A 22,000-nucleotide genomic window follows, 5' to 3' on the forward strand; every position below is an offset into this window, starting at 1 on the left:
TGCACTGCCATCAAGTTCATGAAAAGGTAAAATGGTCAGAATATATAATTAAGAGAATTATAAGAAAGTATAAACTAAAAAGGAGGATGTGCTTGTCTTTTAAAGACAAAAAAATAAATGTTACAAAGTAAGATCATCAAATAGCAATGACTAATTAAAACAAGGAGTTTGCACAATCTCCCCGTATCTGTGTGAGTTTCCGCTGGGTGCTCCGGTTTCCTCCCACAGTCCAAAGACGGCACGTTTAGGCTAATTGGATGTCGGATAAAATTGCCCCCTAGGTGTGAGTGAATGTGTTTGTGTGTCTGTCTGCCCTGCGATGGATTGGCGGCCTGTCCAAGGTGTATCCTGCCTTCCGCCCAATGCCGGCTGGGATAGGCTCCAGCCCAGCCTTGCGACCCTTAAGGGATAAAGTGGTTGAAGATGATGATAAATTAAAACAAGAATAACTATCAAAAATTTTAACATTTTAATTTAAGTAATAAAAGACAATTATTATATAAATAATAACAGACAAATGAGTGAATGAATGTATTAAAATTACTAAAATAATAAATAATTAAAACGAAGGAAACAGTAAAATGTATAACATTATAATCTTCATGAAAGCATTTTGAACATGGTTCCCATTATAATTAAAACACACAGTATTATTATTATTATCAGTCTTTTGTTTGTATGAGACATTTTATTTGAAGAGTATGTTTAAATGCGCTAATGGAAAATTTGATCTGAACAAAAATGTGTAGCTTCATCCACATCATTCAGCCCTCTGTTCACAACTCAGGGTCACAAACACTTAATTCTAAAGTGGCGTATTTTCACATACCTTAAGACCGGAGCAGCATATCCTGAAGGATGAGAATGAGAACAGGAGTAAGGAACAAGCAGTCATTGGATGAGACCTCTTTGTTTGTCCAGCAGCGACAGGTAGGAGTTTATTCAAAGCTTCTATTTTTATTCAAAGGATTTTAAAATAACAGTTAGCAAATTTACAAATATTTAACTCTGAAAGACTGTTGAAATTAGAAATTTGCCTCGAGTAAGCAAAGACAGCAGGTGACTGTGACAGTGGTTGTCTTTATTACTAAGATATTAAAAGGGTATTTAGCCACTAATAACCTATGGAGGTGAGAAACTGTATCACTAAGGGAACTCTGAAAGACTGAAGAGAAAATGAGAATTATTAACACAAAAGCTAGCCTCAATATATTACCTTGTAGCTTTAGTATCTTATTCACAATATCTTGTGAACCCAAATTACACTGTTAAAAAAATGAATGAAACTCTTTAATTGCACATCCAATCTTAATGAACAAAATGTTTGATTTAAAAATATTTACTGATATACAGTGCTGTGAAAAAGTATTTGTTACCTACAAACAGATTAACAAGCACATTTTAATATCAGACAAAGATAACCTGAGTAAATATAAAAAGAGTATTTTGAATGATTTGTTTAAGGACAAAAATCTATCCAAACCAATCTAGCCCTGTGTGAAAAAGTGTTCGCTCTCTAAATCTAATATCTTGGTTGTGCCCCTCTTGGCGGCAACAACTGCAATCAAGCTTTACTGATAACGGGCAACAAGTCTCAATTCACATCTCTGTGGAGGAATATTGTTCCACTCTTCTTTACGGAATTGTTTTAATTCAGCTACTTTGGTGGGTTTTTGAGCATAAATTAACTGTTTAAGATCATCCACAGCATCTCAATCAGAAGTTTATTAGGCCACTCCAAAACCTTGATTTTTTTTTCCATCCCGAAGTGAACCTGCTGATGTGTTTTGGATCATTGATCTGCTGCAGAACCCAAGCACGCCTGAGCTTAAAGACACAAACAGATGGCTGGAAATTCTCCTTAAAGATTTCTCTGATAAAAGCAGAATTCATGGTTCCATCAATTATAGCAAGTTGTTCAGGCCCTGAAGTAGCAAAGGAGCTCATGACCATCACACTACCACCACCATGTTTTACATTCAGTATGATGTTCTTTTTCTGAAATTATATGTTAGTTTTTACGTCAGATGTAACGGGAAACACACTTTCTAAAAAGTTCCACTTTTGTCACGTCAGTCCACAGAATACTTTCCCAAATCCTTTTTCACAAATGGGCAGGTTGGCTTCTTTGCATAAATCTGGGCCATTCTTGTTGTTTTATCGATTGAAATATTTTTCACTTCCCAAGTTTGGAAAGCGTTTTTTAAACACATCATTGTGTTTGTCAGTCTCACGTCAGGTTTTCACTCAACATGTAATGGTCAGTGCGAAAGAGCAAACCAAGAGTTGGGTGATGAACGCTACTTCTGGTATAAACTTGTTTCAATATATTTTAGGCTACCAACCACCTATGGCTCCCTGGACTGCATACTCTACAAACATACCTGCTGTCAATGATTGGATGAGATGCAGAGAATGTGTCTGGGAGGAGACACATCACCACATCTACACTGTTCTGCAGACGTTCATGGAGCAGGCAGACAGGTATAGGAGTGCCACCCCCAAGTACTCACCAGGATCAGGTATGGTTGTCTTCTAAGGACTTCAGGCTTGAAGGTTTGTGTTGCAAACTGTTGCCTAAGTAGCTGGGCCCATTTAAGGTTATTTCAGCCATTAATGATGTCACTTATAAGTTGGAACTACCACCCCAGTATCGTGTTTACAACTTATTGTATGTCTTTCTGCTTAAGACTGTAGTTCCCGGTCCCCTGTCTGAGGCACGCCCTGACGTCATGCTGGATTCTCGTAAATGCAATGGAGCTCTCCAGTGCCTCAATGACTGGGAAGGTTACGGGCCAGACGAATGCAGTTGGGTTGCTGCCAGGGATGTGCTGTATCCAGGTCTCGTCGTGGACACGCTCGCTGTCTTGATCGGGCGGCACCCAGACCCAGAGGGCATTCTCAGCGCTCTCTTTCCAGTTTGCTGCCCATACTCCGGGGTGCTGGATCCCTGCTTTTGCGTCCGTCCGGTTCCTCCACTGGTTGTGGACTGGTTCCGTTCTCTCTCCCAGTCCATCAGTTGGTCGTCATCCTCGCCTCAGGCCCACTTTGGTGAGGAGGGGTTTATGTCAGGCCAGCAACTTTCTGGCTGCGTCCAGAAACCCCAAAAGTGTCTCCTTTTTCCTACCGATCCTCCTCCTCTCCTCCATGACCCGGAAACTGATTTCGTGACGCCATCTTGCCGCCTGTCCGAATACCATAGGAGACGAAAGGAGCCGCTTAAAATCCACCTGTAGTAGGCTTCCAACGGAGGTTACATCAGTGTATCCTACTCCGGAAGACTTTTAAGGATTTTCCAATGACATCACTGCATCCACGCCCACAGAGCACGCGAAAATGGGGAAGGCAACGCCCAAATATACGTCATAAACATATTAATTAACTAGGTTCCTTATCTAATTAAACAGCCAGTAAAGCAGTAATATAATTTATAGTTTAGATAAACTGTATGCTCAGTAAAACTATATTTATGACCCTATGTGTATCATTTTATAAATATAAAAACATATATTATTTATAATATATATATATATATATATATATAATTTTAATTAATTCATTTATTTACTTATTTATTTTAACTTAGGGACTGATGAGGAACTGAATCCCTCATAAGGCTGAGGTCAGACAGGGCTGCCAGAGTCACTGGTCAGAGATGCGGCCTAAAATGCGGCTGGGAGTAAACAGGATTTTATTGGAATATCTGAATTTTTAGCTGTGTGTGATAGTAATGTTCTGAAACGTGCTGAAAGTGAGCGTTGTGATTGGCTCAGTTCAACGGTAGTCAACATCCTATATAAAAGGGATCAGCTGTCCCATTTCCCCAATTACAGCTCCTTCCCTCCATTCCTCCTCCTCCTCTCCTCTCCTCGAGTCCTCTACCTTCTTCCGGGGTAGGAGAGGAGGAGTAGGAAAGGAGGAGTAGGAGAGGAGGAGTAGCAAAAGTTTCTGGACGCAGCCTCTGTCTGCCTGCCATGGACTCTGTGACTCAGAACTACACTCCCCAGAATTCCCCTGTGCTCTCTACCCCGGACTCTCTCGGTCACGGGCCACTGCGTCTCATGAACACTCCATCATACAGATTACTCTGATTGTTCTCACCTGTGCTGCTCTTTATAAATACCCCTCATTTCCTTTTCTCTGTGCCTTGAATCTAGTTTCCTAGCGCCTCTCGTGTATAACCTTTGCCTGTTTGTTTACTGACTACTGCCTTAGCTTAGCCCTTCTGTTTAGTATTGTTTTCTGGTTTGGACCCTTACCTGATTTTGGGCCTTGCTCATTGTTAGTCTTGTTGACCTTCTGTGGATGAACTTCAGCCTCAAACACTCTGGTATGTTTTTGGTTTATTTTTCCCTACTGGTTTTCCCTGTAGTATTGTTACCATCTTTAATAAATTATCTGATTCTAATCTGTGTCTCACACATGTCTGGCATTCGTGACATTATTTTTTAGGTCGTTATTTTACCTAATTACCAGCCATACAAACTGTCCTTTTGAGAGATTGTTGCAGGCCAGGAAAGCAGGAATAGATGTACATTAATAAATTAAGTTGTGCAAGCAGAACATGGAATATCTTGGGTGCATACTGTTTGCACTGAAATATCAGTCAAAGGATGTATTAGAATAATTTCAGCTCTTTTTTGCATTATAGTTTCATATTGTTCTTATTTGCTATAGTTCCCATTGTTTTATGATAATCCCATCTTTTCCTGAGAGCACTGAACATGGTCAGATTCATAGATAAAATGTAGAAGAACAGTTGATTTCTAGTTAAGCATATAACTAGTACCCTTTCTTTTGTTAGTTTGAGACATTACATGATATGTCTAAATGACCTGTGAGAAAAACAGAACTTTGCTGAACAACAGAGTGTAGAATCAGCCACAAAATCGTTACTCTTTTCACAAGTTTGTGACCAAGTTCCTCAGCAGGTTTCTCACCACATACCAAACATGTCATTACCAAGAAGCTGCAATCCTTCACATAGATAAGATCTCTGTATATAAAAACATGTTCTGTAACAGGAGAAAGAAAGAGTGCAATCAGTTGCCTTCAGAAGTCACTTAATTAGTTAAGTTAGAGTCCTGCAGCTGTGTGTAATTTAGTCTCAATATAAATACACCTGTTCTGTAAAGACCTCAGTGGTTTGTTACAGAACACTAGTGAACAAACAGCATCATGAAGACAAAGGAACTCACCAGGCAGGTCAGAAATAAAGTGGAGAAGTTTAAAGCAGGGAATGAATGGCCAAGAATGGTCGAATCCTGTTCATGTAGCTTGCCATCAGCTAACGGAGCCCTGAGAGAGCACAACTGGCCTTGCTCTCTCCGGGTGGGTAGATGGCGGTGACTGACTTCACGTGTCGGAAAAGGCATGTGCTAGTCTTCACCTTCCTGGTGTGTTCACTAGGCATAGGGGGAGTCCTAATGAGTGGGTTGGGTAATTGGCCTTGTAAATTAGGGAGAAAATAGCATAAAAATTAGAAATGAAAAAATATATATATAAAAAAAAAAACATGTCCCAAGCTTTGAGCATCCCAGGAGTGCTGTTTAATCCATCATTCAAAAATATATTCTACAACACAAAACCAAAACAGACATGGCATTTGCCCAAACTTACAGATTGGGCAAGGCGAGCACTGGTCAGAGAAACAGCTAAGAGGCTCATGGTCACTCTGAAGGAGCTGCAGAAATCCACAGCTCAGGTGGGAGAATATGTCCACAGTATAAAACTATACATTGTGCTCTCCACAAATCTGGCCTTTATGGAAGAGTGGCAGGAAGCAAAGCATTGTTGAAAAAAAGTCATTAAAAGTGCAGTTTCAGATTCAGATTAGTTTATTTGTCCCCAATTCAAAAGGGCATAGAGAGTAGCTAAGAGAAGGGCACGCAACTCCCTCCAGTAAATAATTCACACAATACACAAACACATTTACAGATACATATGCTCTATTAGATCAATGTTCCAGCGTCAGTTTTTTTGAACAGTCAGTTTTCTAGCATTCAAGAGCTGAACTGCTCTAGGGAGGAAGGTTTTGTTTTCCTCCTCTGCATCTTACAGTAAGGACAACAAAGTCTTCGTCCTGAGGGAAGCCAATGAAATCCAGAAAACAGAATATGAGATGGGTCCATCAAAATCCTGTGGGCCAACCTTACAGTTTGCTGTTTACATAAGGTGGTGAGAGAACAAATAGTTCATTCAATGATCTTAGAGCAGACTTTAACCATGTATATCAGACTATTCTGCACGGTGATGGAGTGAAACCAGGAAATGAGAGAGAAAGTTATATTTTCTAGTGATTGGTGATCCACTTTTTTCAGCTCTGATCCGATTCCGATATATAACTGCTGATACTAATACAAAAACTAATAAAAGGGCTCTTTTAGTTTATTATTAGTACTATGATTAAGGTTAAATAATGAGGCTGAAACAGACCACACAGCCCTTTGAAGAGTAAACACAACTGCATTTAATGTAAGTTATTTATTTGACACCTTTACATACAAACACAATAGTGTTTTTTTATTAAATATTTGAGGGCTCTAGACTAAACTTTTTGCACTGGTTGCACAGGAGACTTTTATTTTGTAGTGTAGTGAATTAGCTGCAATGGCTAACGGCTAACTGGCGATGGTCACTACATTTCCGAGCCGAATTAATCACTATTTTTTAATAACTGATATTCGATGGGGATTATGGCTGTAGTTACTTATTACATTCACAATGCCGGAATGCAGCTGTTGGCCTGATGCTAGCTAGGCTAACAGACTGCAGATGTTAATGGAGATTATCAAACTAAATTAATCACTGTTTTTAACAGAAGATGGGTGTGTTTTTGCTGGTATGTGTTTGTAGATCATGTGGTTTTATGGGATATGTGGATTATGACTACAGTTTACTCCAGTCTGTAGTTAATACCTTTACAACACTAGAATGCTGTCGGTGCTAATGCTAGCTAGGCTAATAGGCTGCTGGTGTTAATCTGTTCACCCCTCGGACGCTGACTGCCTCCGCAAAGCCACCAGCATTGTGGACGACCCCACCCATCCCTCACATGGACTCTTCGCTCTGATGCCGTCCGGCAGAAGATACAGGAGCATCCTAGCCTCCACTACTAGACTCTGCAACAGCTTCATCCACCAGGCAGTCAGACTTCTCAACACACAGAGACAGAGCTGAAGCCACACGCACCCAACACACTCACACAAACTGAACTGAACCTCCCCCCCACCACCACCCTTTACACACAAAGACTGAACTTCACCCACACAGTCATCTACTCAGCACACAGAGACTGAAATGTCTTTATTCCTATCAGCAATATTTGCTGCTACTCTCACAAACTATAAACTCTCTACCTCAGTAACTGCTGTGATTATATTTGTTCTATATGTTACAGTATGTCACACATCTCTGCACCTTATCCTCACTATACACCTTAATATACCGTATCGGTACTGCACTATCCTGTCTTTTAAATTGTCTCGTCTTTTGTATTTATTGTATTTATTGTTATTTAGTGTTATAGATTTTATGTTGCACTGTCGTCACTCTTGCACTTTATGTTGTCTATTGCTTGTTGTTCCATGTTGCACCATGGTTCCGGAGGAACTAATTTTAGTACACTGTGTACCTGTACTCAGATGTAATGACAATAAAAGCCTCTTGACTTGACTTGACTTCTCGCATAGATGATGCACAGGATGCTCATAAATTACACACTGCATGCATACTATATATAAAAAACTAAAACACAACAACAAACACGCTTTACCACAAGTCAGGTGGGAAATCAGCAAGCATGTGGAAAAAGGTGCTCAGGTCAGATGAGAACAAAGTTGATCTTTTTGGCCTAAATATAAAACGCTATATGCAACACTGCCCATTACCCTGAACGCACCATCCCCACTATGAAACATGGTGGTGGCAGCATCATGCTGTGGGGATGCTTTTCTTCAGCAGGGACAGAGAAGTTGCTCAGAGTTGATGAGAAGATGGATGGATGGACCTGGCTGAGTATTGATATAGGGGGGATGAATGCATTTGTATGTCACACTTTTCAGATTTTTATTAGCTTAAAATTTTTAAAACTATGTAGCATTTTTTTCCACTTAACACTTTTGGTTATAAGGTAACAAAATGTAAAAAAAAAAAAAAAAAAAAGAACAGTTGATTTCTAGTTCAGCATAGAACCAGTACCCTTTCTTTTGTTTGTTTGAGACATTTCATGATATGTCTAAATGACACCGTGAGAAAAACAGAACTTTACTGAACAACAGAGTGTAGCTTCAGCCACAAAAATCGCCACTCTTTTCACAAGTTTGTGACCAAGTTCCTCAGCAGGTTTCTCACCACATTAATTAGCAAACATGTCATTACCAAGAAGCTGCAATACTTCACATAGATAAGATCTCTGTATAGAAAAACCTGTTCTGTAACAGGAGAATGAGAGAGTCATAAACAAGAAGTCTTTGGTAAGAACTCTACATATGTCCCAGCAATGACAGGTAGGAATTAAGTTGAATCTATTGCTTTATTGAATTGATTTAAAAATAAAATAAAGTATATATAATAGTTGACAAATTTGACAATGCAATACAATTTTTGACTTTGATTAAGAAATTGGAAAAAAATGCATTAATCAAGAAAAGTAGCAGTACAGATTGTGGACCTGAGAATCTTATGAGCGCTATAAAGCATAATTTTGTGGCCACAATGTAACCTCAATTTCTTGACTGAGAAACAGAATTTTAAATGTAAGAAAAATCAGCAATTATGTAGCTTGTTTTTAATAATGAAATATACCTCAAGTTGGGTTGCTAGAGGCTATTCAGTATTATAGGCACTAAATAGTGATATCTTATTGCATCAAAATATTTTTGGACGGTCTCATGCTTAAATGTACTATCTTGCGGCATTAATACTTTATATATATATATATATATATATATATATATATATATATATATATATATATATATATATATATATATATATATATATGTTGTTTTAAATTAACACTTCATATATTATCTTAAAGCTTTAATATGTTTTCTTATGACCTCCATTAATTATCTGAAAGCTTCAATATGTTTTCTCATATAATTCTCTCCATGTAATATCCTAAAATTTCAAATAGTTTCTTTATTATATTAATCGAAAAAAAAAAAAACCCAAAAAATATAATATATTTAAAACAACGTGATAAATCAAACATCATATGCCTTTGTTTTCTTTTGCTTTTTTTGCTGTACAGGTGCTGGTCAACGAATTAGAATAATTTGAAATAGTGCAATCATGAAATTCTTTGAATGCATTTTTTGTGCAGAAAGCAAATCAGGTGTTCACCGCACCTGTCCTACTCGTTAGACTAATCACAGAACTCGTTACCTGGAAAAAAAATTGCTCAGCTGAGCTTTCCAAAAGGCCCATTTAGGCCATTTAACTGTGACACTGTTGTTTTATTGAATTAGAATAATGGAGAAACCGTTTCATTGAATTAGAATAAATGCTCGAATTTTTGTTTTCTGTGAAGAGTGTTCACTGTGCAGTATAAAGTCAGGGTTGAGTAGAATTTCTAAGTTGTAAAATCAATCATGGGTAAGCAGCGCGACCTCTCAACCGGAATAGTGGCTCAAATTCAAGCCCTTCGCCAACAAGGCTTGACCCAAACTAAAATTGCTGAGCAGCTCGGCATCAGCCAGTCTTCCGTCTGCAAAGCTCTCAAGAAAAACTGCAGCAAGCGCACCAACTGTTCCGGCGTCCGAAAAACTTCTGCTCGCGACAACAAGCAGCTGAGAAAGATCGCAGTCAGCAACCGGTTCAAGTCCACTTCCGAGCTCACCGACTTGTGGAACAAGCAGACCGGCGCTGACGTCTCCAGATCAACCACTTACCGTCGTCTGCGCGAACTCGGCTTCAAATCTCTCGTTCCAGCAGTAAAACCGATGCTGAACAAGAAACAAATGGAGAAGCGGCTGAAGTGGGCCAAAGAACACGGCGAGTGGACTGCTGAAGACTGGCAGAAAGTGGTCTTCAGTGACGAATCACGCTTCTGCATCTCCTTCGGTGACCAAGGTCCTCGTGTCTGGCGTCGTGGTGGCAAAACCTACAACCATGAGTGCGTGAAAAGATCCGTCAAGTTTCCCCAGAGCGTTATGGTCTGGGGATGCATGTCCGCTCGAGGTGTAGGGAAACTCTGCTTCCTCAAGAAGACTGTCAATGCTGCCGTATATCAAGATGTTCTGGAAACGTTCCTGATTCCAACAGTTGAGGAACAGTTCGGCGAAGAAGACTTCATATTTCAACAGGATCTTGCACCGGCTCATGCGGCAAAGTCGACCAAAGATTGGTTCACTAAAAAACAGCTTGAAGTTTTGGCATGGCCGGCCAACTCGCCTGACCTCAATGTCATTGAAAACCTTTGGGCCATCGTCAAGCGGAAAATTCGCAACAGAAAGCCTACTACGCTGGACCAACTGAAGCAGAACATCGCCACTGCCTGGGAAGCTGTGAGTGCGGAAACTTGCGACAAGCTGGTCAAATCGATGCCGCGGAGACTTCAGGCAGTCATACAAGCCAAGGGGGCAGCCACAAAATACTGAGAAAGTGATGATTGTAATTATAATAAAAATTATTCTAATTCAATGAAACGGTTTCTCCATTATTCTAATTCAATAAAACAACAGTGTCACAGTTAAATGGCCTAAATGGGCCTTTTGGAAAGCTCAGCTGAGCAATTTTTTTTCCAGGTAACGAGTTCTGTGATTAATCTAACGAGTAGGACAGGTGCGGTGAACACCTGATTTGCTTTCTGCACAAAAAATGCATTCAAAGAATTTCATGATTGCACTATTTCAAATTATTCTAATTCGTTGACCAGCACCTGTACAGTAAAGCTGTAGTGATATAATTTTTCTTTTCTTTCAGAAGATCACGTTCCTCCCCACATCACACATTTCTCCATCTTCATCATGATCGTCTGTGCAGTGCTGCTGCTGGCTCTCTCTGGATGTTTTGGTGAAGTTGTAGACGACTTTACTCATACGTGCCCTTATTTCTTCGCTGACCCAGGAGGAGTTATGTCTCCTCCAACTGTATTTGCTGGAAATCGGTATCAACAAATCTGCCAAGTTCGCCAAGGCAATTTACACGAATACGCAACCCTTTACGACACAGCAAACAAGATCCCCGTGTACTCAGCCTACAGGTTTGATGGTTTAATGAATTGCAGAAGAAATGAAAGTTGGTTCATTGAACCCCAGGTACGTAAAACAGCTTTATTCATGTCCAGTGCTTTCATACTGAGATGATGATCTATACCCTAAGAGAATGATAGTTTGTCTAGGATACACAGAGAAAATCTGTGTAAAGTGCATAATGACTATTCCTATTTTAAACTAGACAAGTACAATAATAGCCAAGAATATAAGCATAATACAAAATGTGGAATAAGTAAGATAAATTTGGTAAAAACAATAACAGAGTACCAATTAAAATATGCACTTCCGACTGAATATTTTTATATGAATAGTGAAAACTGTTAAAACTATGTGTAAAAAAGAAGAAGCACATAAAGCTCTGGAAAAAAAATAAGAGACCACTTAAAAAATAATTGAGTTTCTTTGATTTTACCAAATTGAAAACCTCTGGAATAAAATCAAGAAGAAGATGGATGATCACAAGCCATCAAACCAGTCTGAGCTGCTTTAATTTTTCCACCAGGAGTAGCATAACATTATCCAAAAGCAGTGTGTAAGACTGGTGGAGGAGAACATGCCGAGATGCATGAAAACTGTGATTAAAAACAGGGTTTTTCCACCAAATATTGATTTCTGAACTCTTAAAACTTTATGAATATGAACTTGTTTTCTTTGCATTATTTGAGGTCTAATTACTTAAACATTACTTTAATAAATATATAAAATATGTGCTTCTTTTTGTCTCTTAATGAATTACTCCAGCTTGAAAACGGAATGGCAAGTCCACGAATGGAAAGTGAAAACAGGTCCATCAACTACCAAAATCAAGCTGTCAATGCAAACTATGAGAAACGAGGATTTGATAAAGGGCACTTGGCTCCAGTCTACCATGCCAGGGACCAGATATGCTCTGATGCCACCTTCACCCTTACCAACGCCGCTCCACAAAACAGTAGTTTCAACCAAGGCCAATGGAGGGTGACGGAGAAGAATGTGGCTACCATTCTGACGCAGATTTGCAGCGGAAATTCTGCTTACATTGTCACTGGAGTGGTTCCTGGCAATAACAGACTGAAAAACAGAGTTAGTATACCCAGTCACTTCTGGACGGCTTACTGCTGCCCAGCCTAAACCAAAAAAAGGTTTCTAAATCGTTGAAGTAAATATGTTGGAAAACATCATAAGCATCAGCTTATTATGCTGTTTTTTTTTTTGCTTCTATAAAAATAAAAAGTGTGTCAACAAGCACTTCATAATCCAGCTTTTAGAAACTGGAGTGTGATGCAATGATGCAATAATATACTAACATACATAATATAAGCACATTAAACTTATTTTCCATGTACATGTTCATTACAGCCATTAAACCCAGCTGAAGTTAAAATAAAGGTTTTGTACATTTGTAAAGTAAAAACCAGGTAAACTCTAACCACAACATAACAGGATGGCTCAAATGAAGGTTCTTCACACTCGCAAACCTCTGTTACACACATTGTTTTTAATGGATCCTAATATAGTTCTTCTAAAGCATTAATTAAATGACCTTTTGCAGCATTTTTATTTTTAAGTGCACTTTCTGAAAAATTAAATGCGTTGATTCATCTTTGCTTTTTGTTCTTTTAAACAACTGTTGCTAATTATTCATTCTTTGTAAGCTGAAGTGTAATTGTTCTTTGTTCTCAATTTGAATCAATAAAGCAATTAAAATGAACCAAATCTTGCTGATCATGTTCTAGAATGACTGCCCGCAGACTCACAAGTCTTGTTGAATTAGGGTAAATACTAGGAACATGCCCCCCCCCACTGTTTGAGCCCTCCTTTAAATTCAGTTATGATCAATGTAGGAAAATACAACACTGTTATCACTAATCTCCCTTGAGGAGGCCACTCCCCCAAGTTGCTGACAGTAGCCAGCCAGGTTTGTGATTCCTGCAGTCCAGAAAACATGATCCTTCAGCCATCACGAAGCCAAGTAATCCATCAAAAAGCCATAAAAGAAAGTATAGAAAGAAAGAGGCAGATAAGATAGATAGCAGTATGTGATCATTTACATTGGATAAATTAGGCCAAAGTGTAAAAATGGTGAGATTTAGCAGCAGGTAGGCTAGCAACAAAGTAGCTACCTGCCTGGCAGTCAATGCTAGTAACAAACTATGGAGTTATATTTAGCTTACAAAATAGGTCAGCAACTAGAAGGCTAACAAAACAACAAAGGGCTAGGCAAAAAGAGTGGTCAAAAACACAACAAAGTTTCTGCAAACGCAAAAGAAACGCAGAGTAGAAGAGCTATAAAAATAGATTCAATACAGGGCAACATGGGACTGAAACAGGGGGCTCTTTATACTAATAGGACCAGATAAAATTGGTTAGAAGGCCGGCGAGTTAGAAAGCTGAAACATCACATGATCAGGCAAGTCTGGAAGGTTAGATGTAGGTGTATCCTGGGAATTAGAGTCTGTAGTGAGTAAATTAGAGTCCGTAGCAGGCCAACAGACAAGAGACATCTTCTCCAAATGACAAGAGCTCAAATGCTGATTACACTGAGTAACACCGGGATTTTTTCTCTCTTTCTGTGCATGTTTCTGCTTTCACTATGGTAGGCACTGTTTCTGTAGGTGTTTGTTCGACAATTATTATGATGTGGTTTGTTGCTGGACGGCTAAGCTTTTACATGAACTTTGATTCAGTGTCAGAATTTACGTACTAACCGTTGCTTATTAACCCCTTAACAGGCCAGGATTTTGTACATATTCTGCCTGACATTACACCCCTAAATCTCAAGGATTTCTATTTAAGCATTACATAAAAGGCTTTAATGTTTGATAGGGAACAGTACTAAAAAAGCATAATTGTAATTGTAATAGAAAATATGAAAAAATATTGAAGTAAATCTGCTAATGTCAGAATATAATGAATACAATAATTTCCTGAACTTCATTTTAAAATCAGTATTTTCAAACAGTTAATTTTCTCCAAACCTTAGTTCTGTAATGTTTGTCTAGTTTTTACGTTTATTTTCAAACATGCAGAATTTTGGCTTGATTCCTGTTACTGATCTGAAATTATTAAGTGAAGTAAAGAGAAAACAGGCAGCTTCTCCAAATGTCCTTTAGGAGATTTCAAAGTCCTCAAATGTCTAGACTGTAAATTTTAATAAAGATATTTTACTGCAAAAAAAAAGGGTTTGTATCAACAACATCTGTAGCCCATATACGGGCCAATGCATTTTAATTAGGTGAGAATAAATAAAGGTAATTTAAAGGTTGTTTTTAAAAGGATACTGGCTCTATACCACACATTTTAATTTTCTTTGGAATCAGCTGTGGCTCCATCATACTGGGGAATATGATCAATTACCAATCTAGTTTAAAAAAAAACATTCAGGAAAAATAAAGATTTTTACTCTTTTGCTCTGACCCTACTGGTGGCAAAGGAAATTTAGAATGCCGACTGTAGAATAAAACAGATTAGGATTTATTTTGTGCATCTATTACATTTCTGTGTTTATAATGTGATTAATGTTTAGTAATAGGGTGTGTGGTATATGGTGTACAAGGTTGTACTGGTGTGGGTTGCCCAATAAAAGTAAAGATAAACATTTCACAAGAAAATGGAACTTAATCTAAGTCTAAAAATTTGTCTGAAAGTAAATGATTTCTCAATAGTTCCTCAACACAAAAAATATACCAGCAAGTTCCTCACCAAGTTTGCATGCCTCTGCAAGTTCCTCATTATTTGCAGGATGAAGGAAATGTTAATGTCTATACACATGCAATGGCTTTTGCAGTGGTGTGAAAAAGTGTTTGCCACCTTCATGATTTCTTATTTTTCCTCTCTGTTTCATATCATCAAATTTAAAATATTAAATTTAAATATTAGTTAAAGACAACACAAGTAAACACAATATGCAGTTTTTGAATAAAGGTTTTCATTATTAAGGAAGAAAGAAATCCAAACCTACATGACCCTCTGTAAAAAAAAGTGTTTAATACATAACTGTGGTTATTGCACTTCAGTGAATCATAGTGTGAGCCACACATGGAAAAACGTGGAACAGTGGTGAACCTTACAAGGACTGGCTGGACTGATCAAAATTACCCCAAGAGCGCAGCAACGACTCATCCAAGAGGTCACAAAAGACCCCACAACAACTTCCAGAGAACTGCAGGCCTCACCTGCCTCAGTTAAGGTCAGCGTTCATGACTCCACCATCAGAAAGAGACTGGGCAAAATGCCCTGCATGGCAGAATTCCTAGACAAAAAACACTGCTGAGCAAAAAGAACATTAAGGCTTTTTAAAATGTTCTCAGAAAACATATTGATGATGTGCAAGTCTTTTGGGAAAACACTCTGTGGACTGACGAGACAAAACACAGCAGCAAGTCCACCTCTGAATGGCTTTAAAAAAAAAAAAAAATGAAGACTTTGGAGTGGCCTAGTCAAAGTCCTGACCTGAATCCGATTGAGATGCTGGAAAATCCTCTAATGTGAAGGAATTACAACAATTCTGTAAAGACGAGTGAACCAAAATTCCTGCATAGACATGTGAAAGCAATTTACTGAAAAGGCTTGATTGCCGTTGTTGCTAATAAGGGTGGCACAACCAGTTATTATTTTTAGGGTCGAACACTTTTTCACACTGGGTCATGTAGATTTGGATTTTTTTCTCCCTTAATGACAAAAACCTTTATTTAAAAATAGCATTTTTGTTTGCTTTCTGTTTGCTGTTATCTTTGATTTAATGTTTATATTATCTAATATTTAAATATGTTTGACAAAAGCAAACAATAAGAAATCATGAAGGGGAAAACACTTTTTCACACCACTGCATATACACATATGCACTAAAAGCAGACAAGAAGAGAACACAAAATGATAAATCATCCATCTAGTACTTAAAAACTGTCATGGAAAATAAAGATTTTACCCAGTAGTGACAAAGGAGATTTAGAATGCCTACTTGTAAAATAAAACAGGTTAGGATTTATGTTGTGCATCTATTACTTTTCTGTGTTTATAATGTGATTAATGTTTAGCAATAGGGTGTGTGGTGTACAAGGATGTACTGATGTGGGTTGCCTAATAAAAAATCCCCCGGTAAGATATTTAAGTAAGCCTAGTTCTAGGTATAAACATTTCAGGGGAAAATGGACTTTAAGTTCCTCAACAGATAAAAACAATACCATCTAGTTCCTCACCAAGTTTGCATGACTCTGCAAGTTTCTCATTAATCACATGGCTTCTAAAACTCTTCATCACTGATGAAGGATATGTTCATGTCTATATATACTCATGCAATGACTTATATATACACGCATGCTCTGAGAGCGGTGAAAAAGAGAACACAGAGCACTCTGGTGGCCCCTCTGCATTGACTCTGCATTCCAGCAGTGACAGGTAGAGATTGAGCTTAATTATTTTATTTGTTCTGCTCTTATGTTTTGTGGCTTATGTATTGTATGTGTATGAAATATGTTAATATTACAGAAGTGTGGAGGACAGGATAGAAGTGACAGGAAATACAAAATTAAATATATTTATTCAACAGTGGGGAAAATAAGTATTTGATACACCGCCAATTGTGCAAATTTCCCCACCTACATCAAATGAAGAGGTCTGAATTTTTTTCATAGGTAAACTTTAACTGACAAAATCCAGAAAACCAAACAGTGATTTTTTAATAATTAATTTGCATTTTATTGCATCATGAAAGTATGTGATGTGAGAGTATGTGATTCAAAATAAAAAACATTGTTTGCAGTTACAGAGGTCAGATGTTTCATATATATATATATATATATATATATATATATATATATATATATATATATATATATATATATATATATATAAAATACAAGAAATTATATTAAAAAATAAATGTAATTTAACAGTGTATATAAGAAGTGATATCTGATATTGCACATAATAGACAGTAAACTGTTCTGTGCATGGTGAAAGCCAATACTGCCCATAGTACAGCAGTAAAGCATTAATCAGTAACACAATGCCAGTCTTATTATAATAGAGTGTATTTATATTTTAATTTAATGTATTTTCCATTCTGCACAAATTACAAATAATACATTTCCTGTGATTCCTTTTGATGCCCAGCAGTTTATTTCTGTCATGCTTTCTATCTCTGCCATTCAAACTATATTTCCCTTTTTTTTTTACATTGCCCATTTTGTTTTGGTGCATTATTGTATGACATGTAACTGCAAATACAGACTGGTAACCAGTATTCAAATTAGGGTACAAATAAATGAGTCAGTTAAGTATCATTATTACCAGGCAAACAGTACACTGTAAAAAAAAAAAAAAAAAAAAAAAAAAAAAATCTGTGGAAAAATAAAATCTGTGATTATTGTTACAGTATATTACAGAATTCTATGAGTTCTAGTTTGTTCTGAGTGAAAGCTAAATTCAGTTTATAATGTAAAACTTTAAACGTCCACAAATGGCATGCTGTACTCCAGCCATGAGTAAACACATGCATGAGTGAACTCATGCTCAGGATTACAGTTTTAACTATGCTCATCTGATCATCTGATGTGTATATTAACCCATTTATTTCCTTTGTACTAAACCTGTTTTATTTACCTTATTTCTTTTAAATAAACAAGTAGCAATTATTAGTGTATTTATATAGTTGCTATATAAGCTATATAAAGTCCTTAGATTCGGTATGTAAGCCCACACATCAGTTCTTCACTCTTAATACAACATTATTGACATAATTATTATCTGTCTTTTAGGCCCTAAAATAGAACCATGTGTGACTTTAATGTATTTCTTATGATCCTAGTCTATGCAAACTAGCTATGGATATTCTGAAGTAAATGTAAAATACACTAATGTCAATGGTTACCAGATAAAATCTGCAAAAAATATAAAACTGTAAACTAAACATTTTTAATAATTACTATCCACAATATTTTATACACTAAAAAATGTAGTAGTGAAGAAGGTTTATTTAAATTTAACAAATGTTTAGAGTTTAAAGAGCTGTTTACACATGGAAATGTGTGAACCTTTGCCTTTAATAAAGAAAATGTGAAGAACTTACTTTTTAGCTCATATAAAACATGCATTTTGTGCATCTGTGCATATCATAGTAAAAAAGTAAAAATTTCTACTCTCAATGACTTTGTTCACATCCCATTGACTCATTACTTATTTACATAATTGTATGAATAATGAATTTTAAATGAGTAATAACCATAAATACATTCATATCATTTATATATTGGTTAAACCATGATCCAATGACTTGTTTATGAAGTAGTGTCTTATAGGTTTCTATAAGAATAGTAATAAGAAAAGTAATATTTATAAATGAATGATCAACAACTCTAAGCAAGATGTAAGACTAACAGATGTCTTAAAAATTATTCTTATAATAAATTGATCCCTATTTCTGTAACAAAAGGTAGAAAATTAATGGGTGCTTTTTATTCGGTCTGTATTGTGAGATATTTGTACGGTGGCCGAGAAAGCCCAGCGCAGTGCAAATTGAAAAGCGCTGCAAAAGCACAAAACACATCCATCAAAATTACAACACAGGTCCCCCGGGAAAATTCCGTTGTGTTGTGACTCACTTCCGTTGTGTTGTGGTTCTATTTGCAGCGCGTTTTTCTTTTTGCAGCGCGTTTTTCTATTTGCTGCGCCTGTGTTGTAATTTTGATGGATGTGTTTTGTGCTTTTGCAGCGCTTTTCAATTTGCACTGCGTTGGGCTTTCTCGGCCACCGTATATTTGTGCTTCTTTTCTGCACATCACAGAAAAAGTGAACAATATTTGTTTCTGTTTTTGTTTTTTTAGAAGATTCCACCCTTTGTCACGTAATACCTTTCTCCATCTTCATCATGACCCTCCTCATGCCAGTGCTGCTGCTGCTGGCTCTCTCTGGATGTTTTAGTGAAGTTGTAAAGGATTTTACTCAGTCATGCCCTCAATTCTTCGCTGACCCAGAAGAAGTTAGGTCTCCTCCAACCATTTTTAAAGATCCACAGTACAAACATATCTGTCAGATTAGAGAAAATAAATATGAATACGCAACCCTGTATGACACGGCAAACAGAATCCCTGTGTACTCAGCCTACAAGTTTCAAGGTTTAATAGATTGTACACAAAGAAATAAACGATGGTTTATTGAACCTCAGGTAAGTTAAAGAGTATTTTATGTTGGGATTGTTTGTATTTTAAACGTACTGTCATGTATATAAATTATATATAATCTTTTGTCATTATTATTTTTTTTTTTGCAGCTTGACGACCCCAATTCAAACAAAAAAAAAATGGAAAGTGATGGCAACAAGGACCAATTACCAAAACAAGCTGTCAACAAAGACTATGAAGGAACACAAGACCATCACTATGACAAAGGGCACCTGGCTCCAGTCCGCCATGCCAGTTCAACAGTATGCTTGGATGCCACCTTCACCCTCACTAATGCTGCTCCACAAAACCGTAATTTCAACAGAGGCATATGGAGTAACACAGAGAGAAATGTAGCTAATATTTTGACACAGGAATGTAAGAATAATGATAGGTACATTGTCACTGGGGTGGTTCCCGGCACTGACAAACTGAAAGAAAGAGTTAGTATACCCAGTCACTTCTGGACCGCTTACTGCTGCTTAGACAACAACCGTAAAGTGATCGCTTCAGGTGCTTTCATAGGGAGAAATGAGCACTCTTCCACTGTGGAAGAAATGTCAGTCACTGAGCTAGACAGGAAGCTTACTGTGGAGTATAGCAAAGGGGAGTTTACTGTTTTTGGTGGAAAGTGTAATAAACCAGATTCTAATAGGTTCAAAGTGGTTCATTCAAACAAGAGGCTACAAAACATATATGAGAGATATAGAAAAGAGAGGCAGAGAAAAAGATTAGTTGGAAAGGCCAATGCTCCTAAGATATATTTTTGTGGAAGGAAACATGAGTGAATTAATGAATTAAAAGTAAGAGTTTAGTTATACAAGCTTTATTTTCTTGTGTCAAGGGAAAATAAACAAAAACATTTGCAAGATATTTCTAGCTGGAAATTAAAATACATATCTTACTTATCTTAGCTTTACATAAATAGATAAGTTGATTGTCTATTTTTGTTCCAATAATGGCAAGAACCACTTAATTCAAAGTGTCTTTGTGAAATATTACCACATTGAGTTAATCATCAATAATTCTTTAAGCTTTTATAATATTTTCTGTATAATCTTAACAAACTAATAATCTCAGAATAACCATATTAGATATTTACAAATGTAAATGACCACCTTCTTGGCCTCAACTTCGTTTTCTATGTTTGTTTTGTTTGTTTGTTTGTTTCATAAAGGTGATTATCAGCTTTAGCCATTTTTCTAAAAAACTGTTTTAATGTTCATTTGTCATTTGCCCAACATGTCAGGACATACTTGCATTGAGATACTCGTGTTAAGGCTTAGCTAATTAAAGCTAACTGACGCTACAACAAGTTACAGAAATATACAGCAATAAATAAACGAAACTGAAGAAAATACAACATACACAGTAATATACAGAACTAAATTTGTAGAATTAAAGAGAAAATATTTTTAAAATACAGAAATACAAAATGTACAAAAAACCTGTCCTAAGAAACAGAACCCTCTACTATATAAAAACATATTGGACAAAAGAATCTGAAAGGAAGAAAAAAGTGTATTTAAATACACCATTGTATAGGCAGACAGCAGCAGCAATAGTAGTAGTAGTAGTAATTGCAGAATAGTGCAGTTTACTTTTTTTGCGCTTAAACTGGTACTGTTCATGACAGTAATAGGATCTTTAAGTAATAAAGTCAAATATGTATTTAAAGTGGTCAGGATTTGTTTAAACGTGGCTAATATTGTCCATCACATTGATACAACATGATACTACACTACGATATGATGTGATACATCGAGTGTTGAACAGTTTGCTGTACAACCAGATCTTTTTGATTTACTATTATTTTTAATTTTTCTATTCTCAATACAGCCCATGTTTTAAGTATGGAGTGTAAGTTTCACTTCATTTATGATGTAACTTAACCAATACATATAAAATACTTACCAGGTCTTACTGTACCTACGTAAATGTAGGTACAAATAAAGAAATGAGGACAACCAGGAACAAGAGAGTAATTGTGTAACAACTGGGTAACTTTCGGACATTTACATGTAATTTCACAATTCGTATGGTACAGTACAATCTCTGTATGAACCAATACACATAAATACTTAACAGGTCTTACTGGTATTTAATTATAGGTACAGCACCAAAAAAGAGGACAACCAGGAACATGTCAGTAACTCCCATTGCAATGCAATTTCCCAATGTATATTAAATACTGTATATTCTAGCAGGCCCGGAAGACTAGAGTAAGAAGAATACTTACCTCCAGAGCAGACAGTTATGAAAGGCTTGTAATATCAAACAATTACATGGTGAATATCAGAAGGCTACCCAATAGTTATTCTTTTGTCCTCAGTTTTATATTTGTACCTACATTAAAGTACATTTAACTTGTTATGTACCATTTTTGCTTAAACAGATCAATAAAGTAACCTAACTGAACAAGAGTGTGATGAGTTACTCTGTTGTTTATTCTGTATCTTCCTCATACAAACACGGCTGAGTGCTGGGTGGTATGACCAAACATATATATATATATATCACGGTACTTTGCAAGATTCTGATGGTTTCACAGTACATCACGGTATTTAAAAATAAAATATTATTTATTTATAGTTTTTTTTCTGCATGACTCTGCTTAAATATAGGTCTGTGACTTACTGT

General features: G+C 36.8%; 2 protein-coding genes across 2 annotated transcripts; both read left to right on the forward strand.

Moving 5' to 3' along the window:
• The first annotated feature begins 8,399 nt into the window (after window positions 1-8,399).
• On the forward strand, window positions 8,400-12,332 carry LOC111193483 (endonuclease domain-containing 1 protein). Its single transcript, XM_022674391.2, has 3 exons — window positions 8,400-8,507; window positions 10,930-11,264; window positions 11,964-12,332. The coding sequence occupies exons 1-3, from the start codon at window positions 8,501-8,503 to the stop codon at window positions 12,330-12,332; spliced, it is 711 nt and encodes a 236-aa protein (XP_022530112.2). The 5' UTR covers window positions 8,400-8,500.
• A 4,016-nt stretch (window positions 12,333-16,348) lies between these two features.
• On the forward strand, window positions 16,349-21,784 carry LOC125785960 (endonuclease domain-containing 1 protein-like). Its single transcript, XM_049470158.1, has 3 exons — window positions 16,349-16,598; window positions 19,025-19,365; window positions 19,471-21,784. Exons 2-3 carry the CDS (start codon window positions 19,069-19,071, stop codon window positions 20,146-20,148), a joined length of 975 nt encoding a protein of 324 aa, XP_049326115.1. The 5' UTR covers window positions 16,349-16,598; window positions 19,025-19,068; the 3' UTR covers window positions 20,149-21,784.
• Window positions 21,785-22,000: the final 216 nt, after the last annotated feature.

Source organism: Astyanax mexicanus, chromosome 21 (assembly GCF_023375975.1).
Source record: "Astyanax mexicanus isolate ESR-SI-001 chromosome 21, AstMex3_surface, whole genome shotgun sequence".
NCBI classification, from domain to species: Eukaryota; Metazoa; Chordata; class Actinopteri; order Characiformes; family Acestrorhamphidae; genus Astyanax; species Astyanax mexicanus.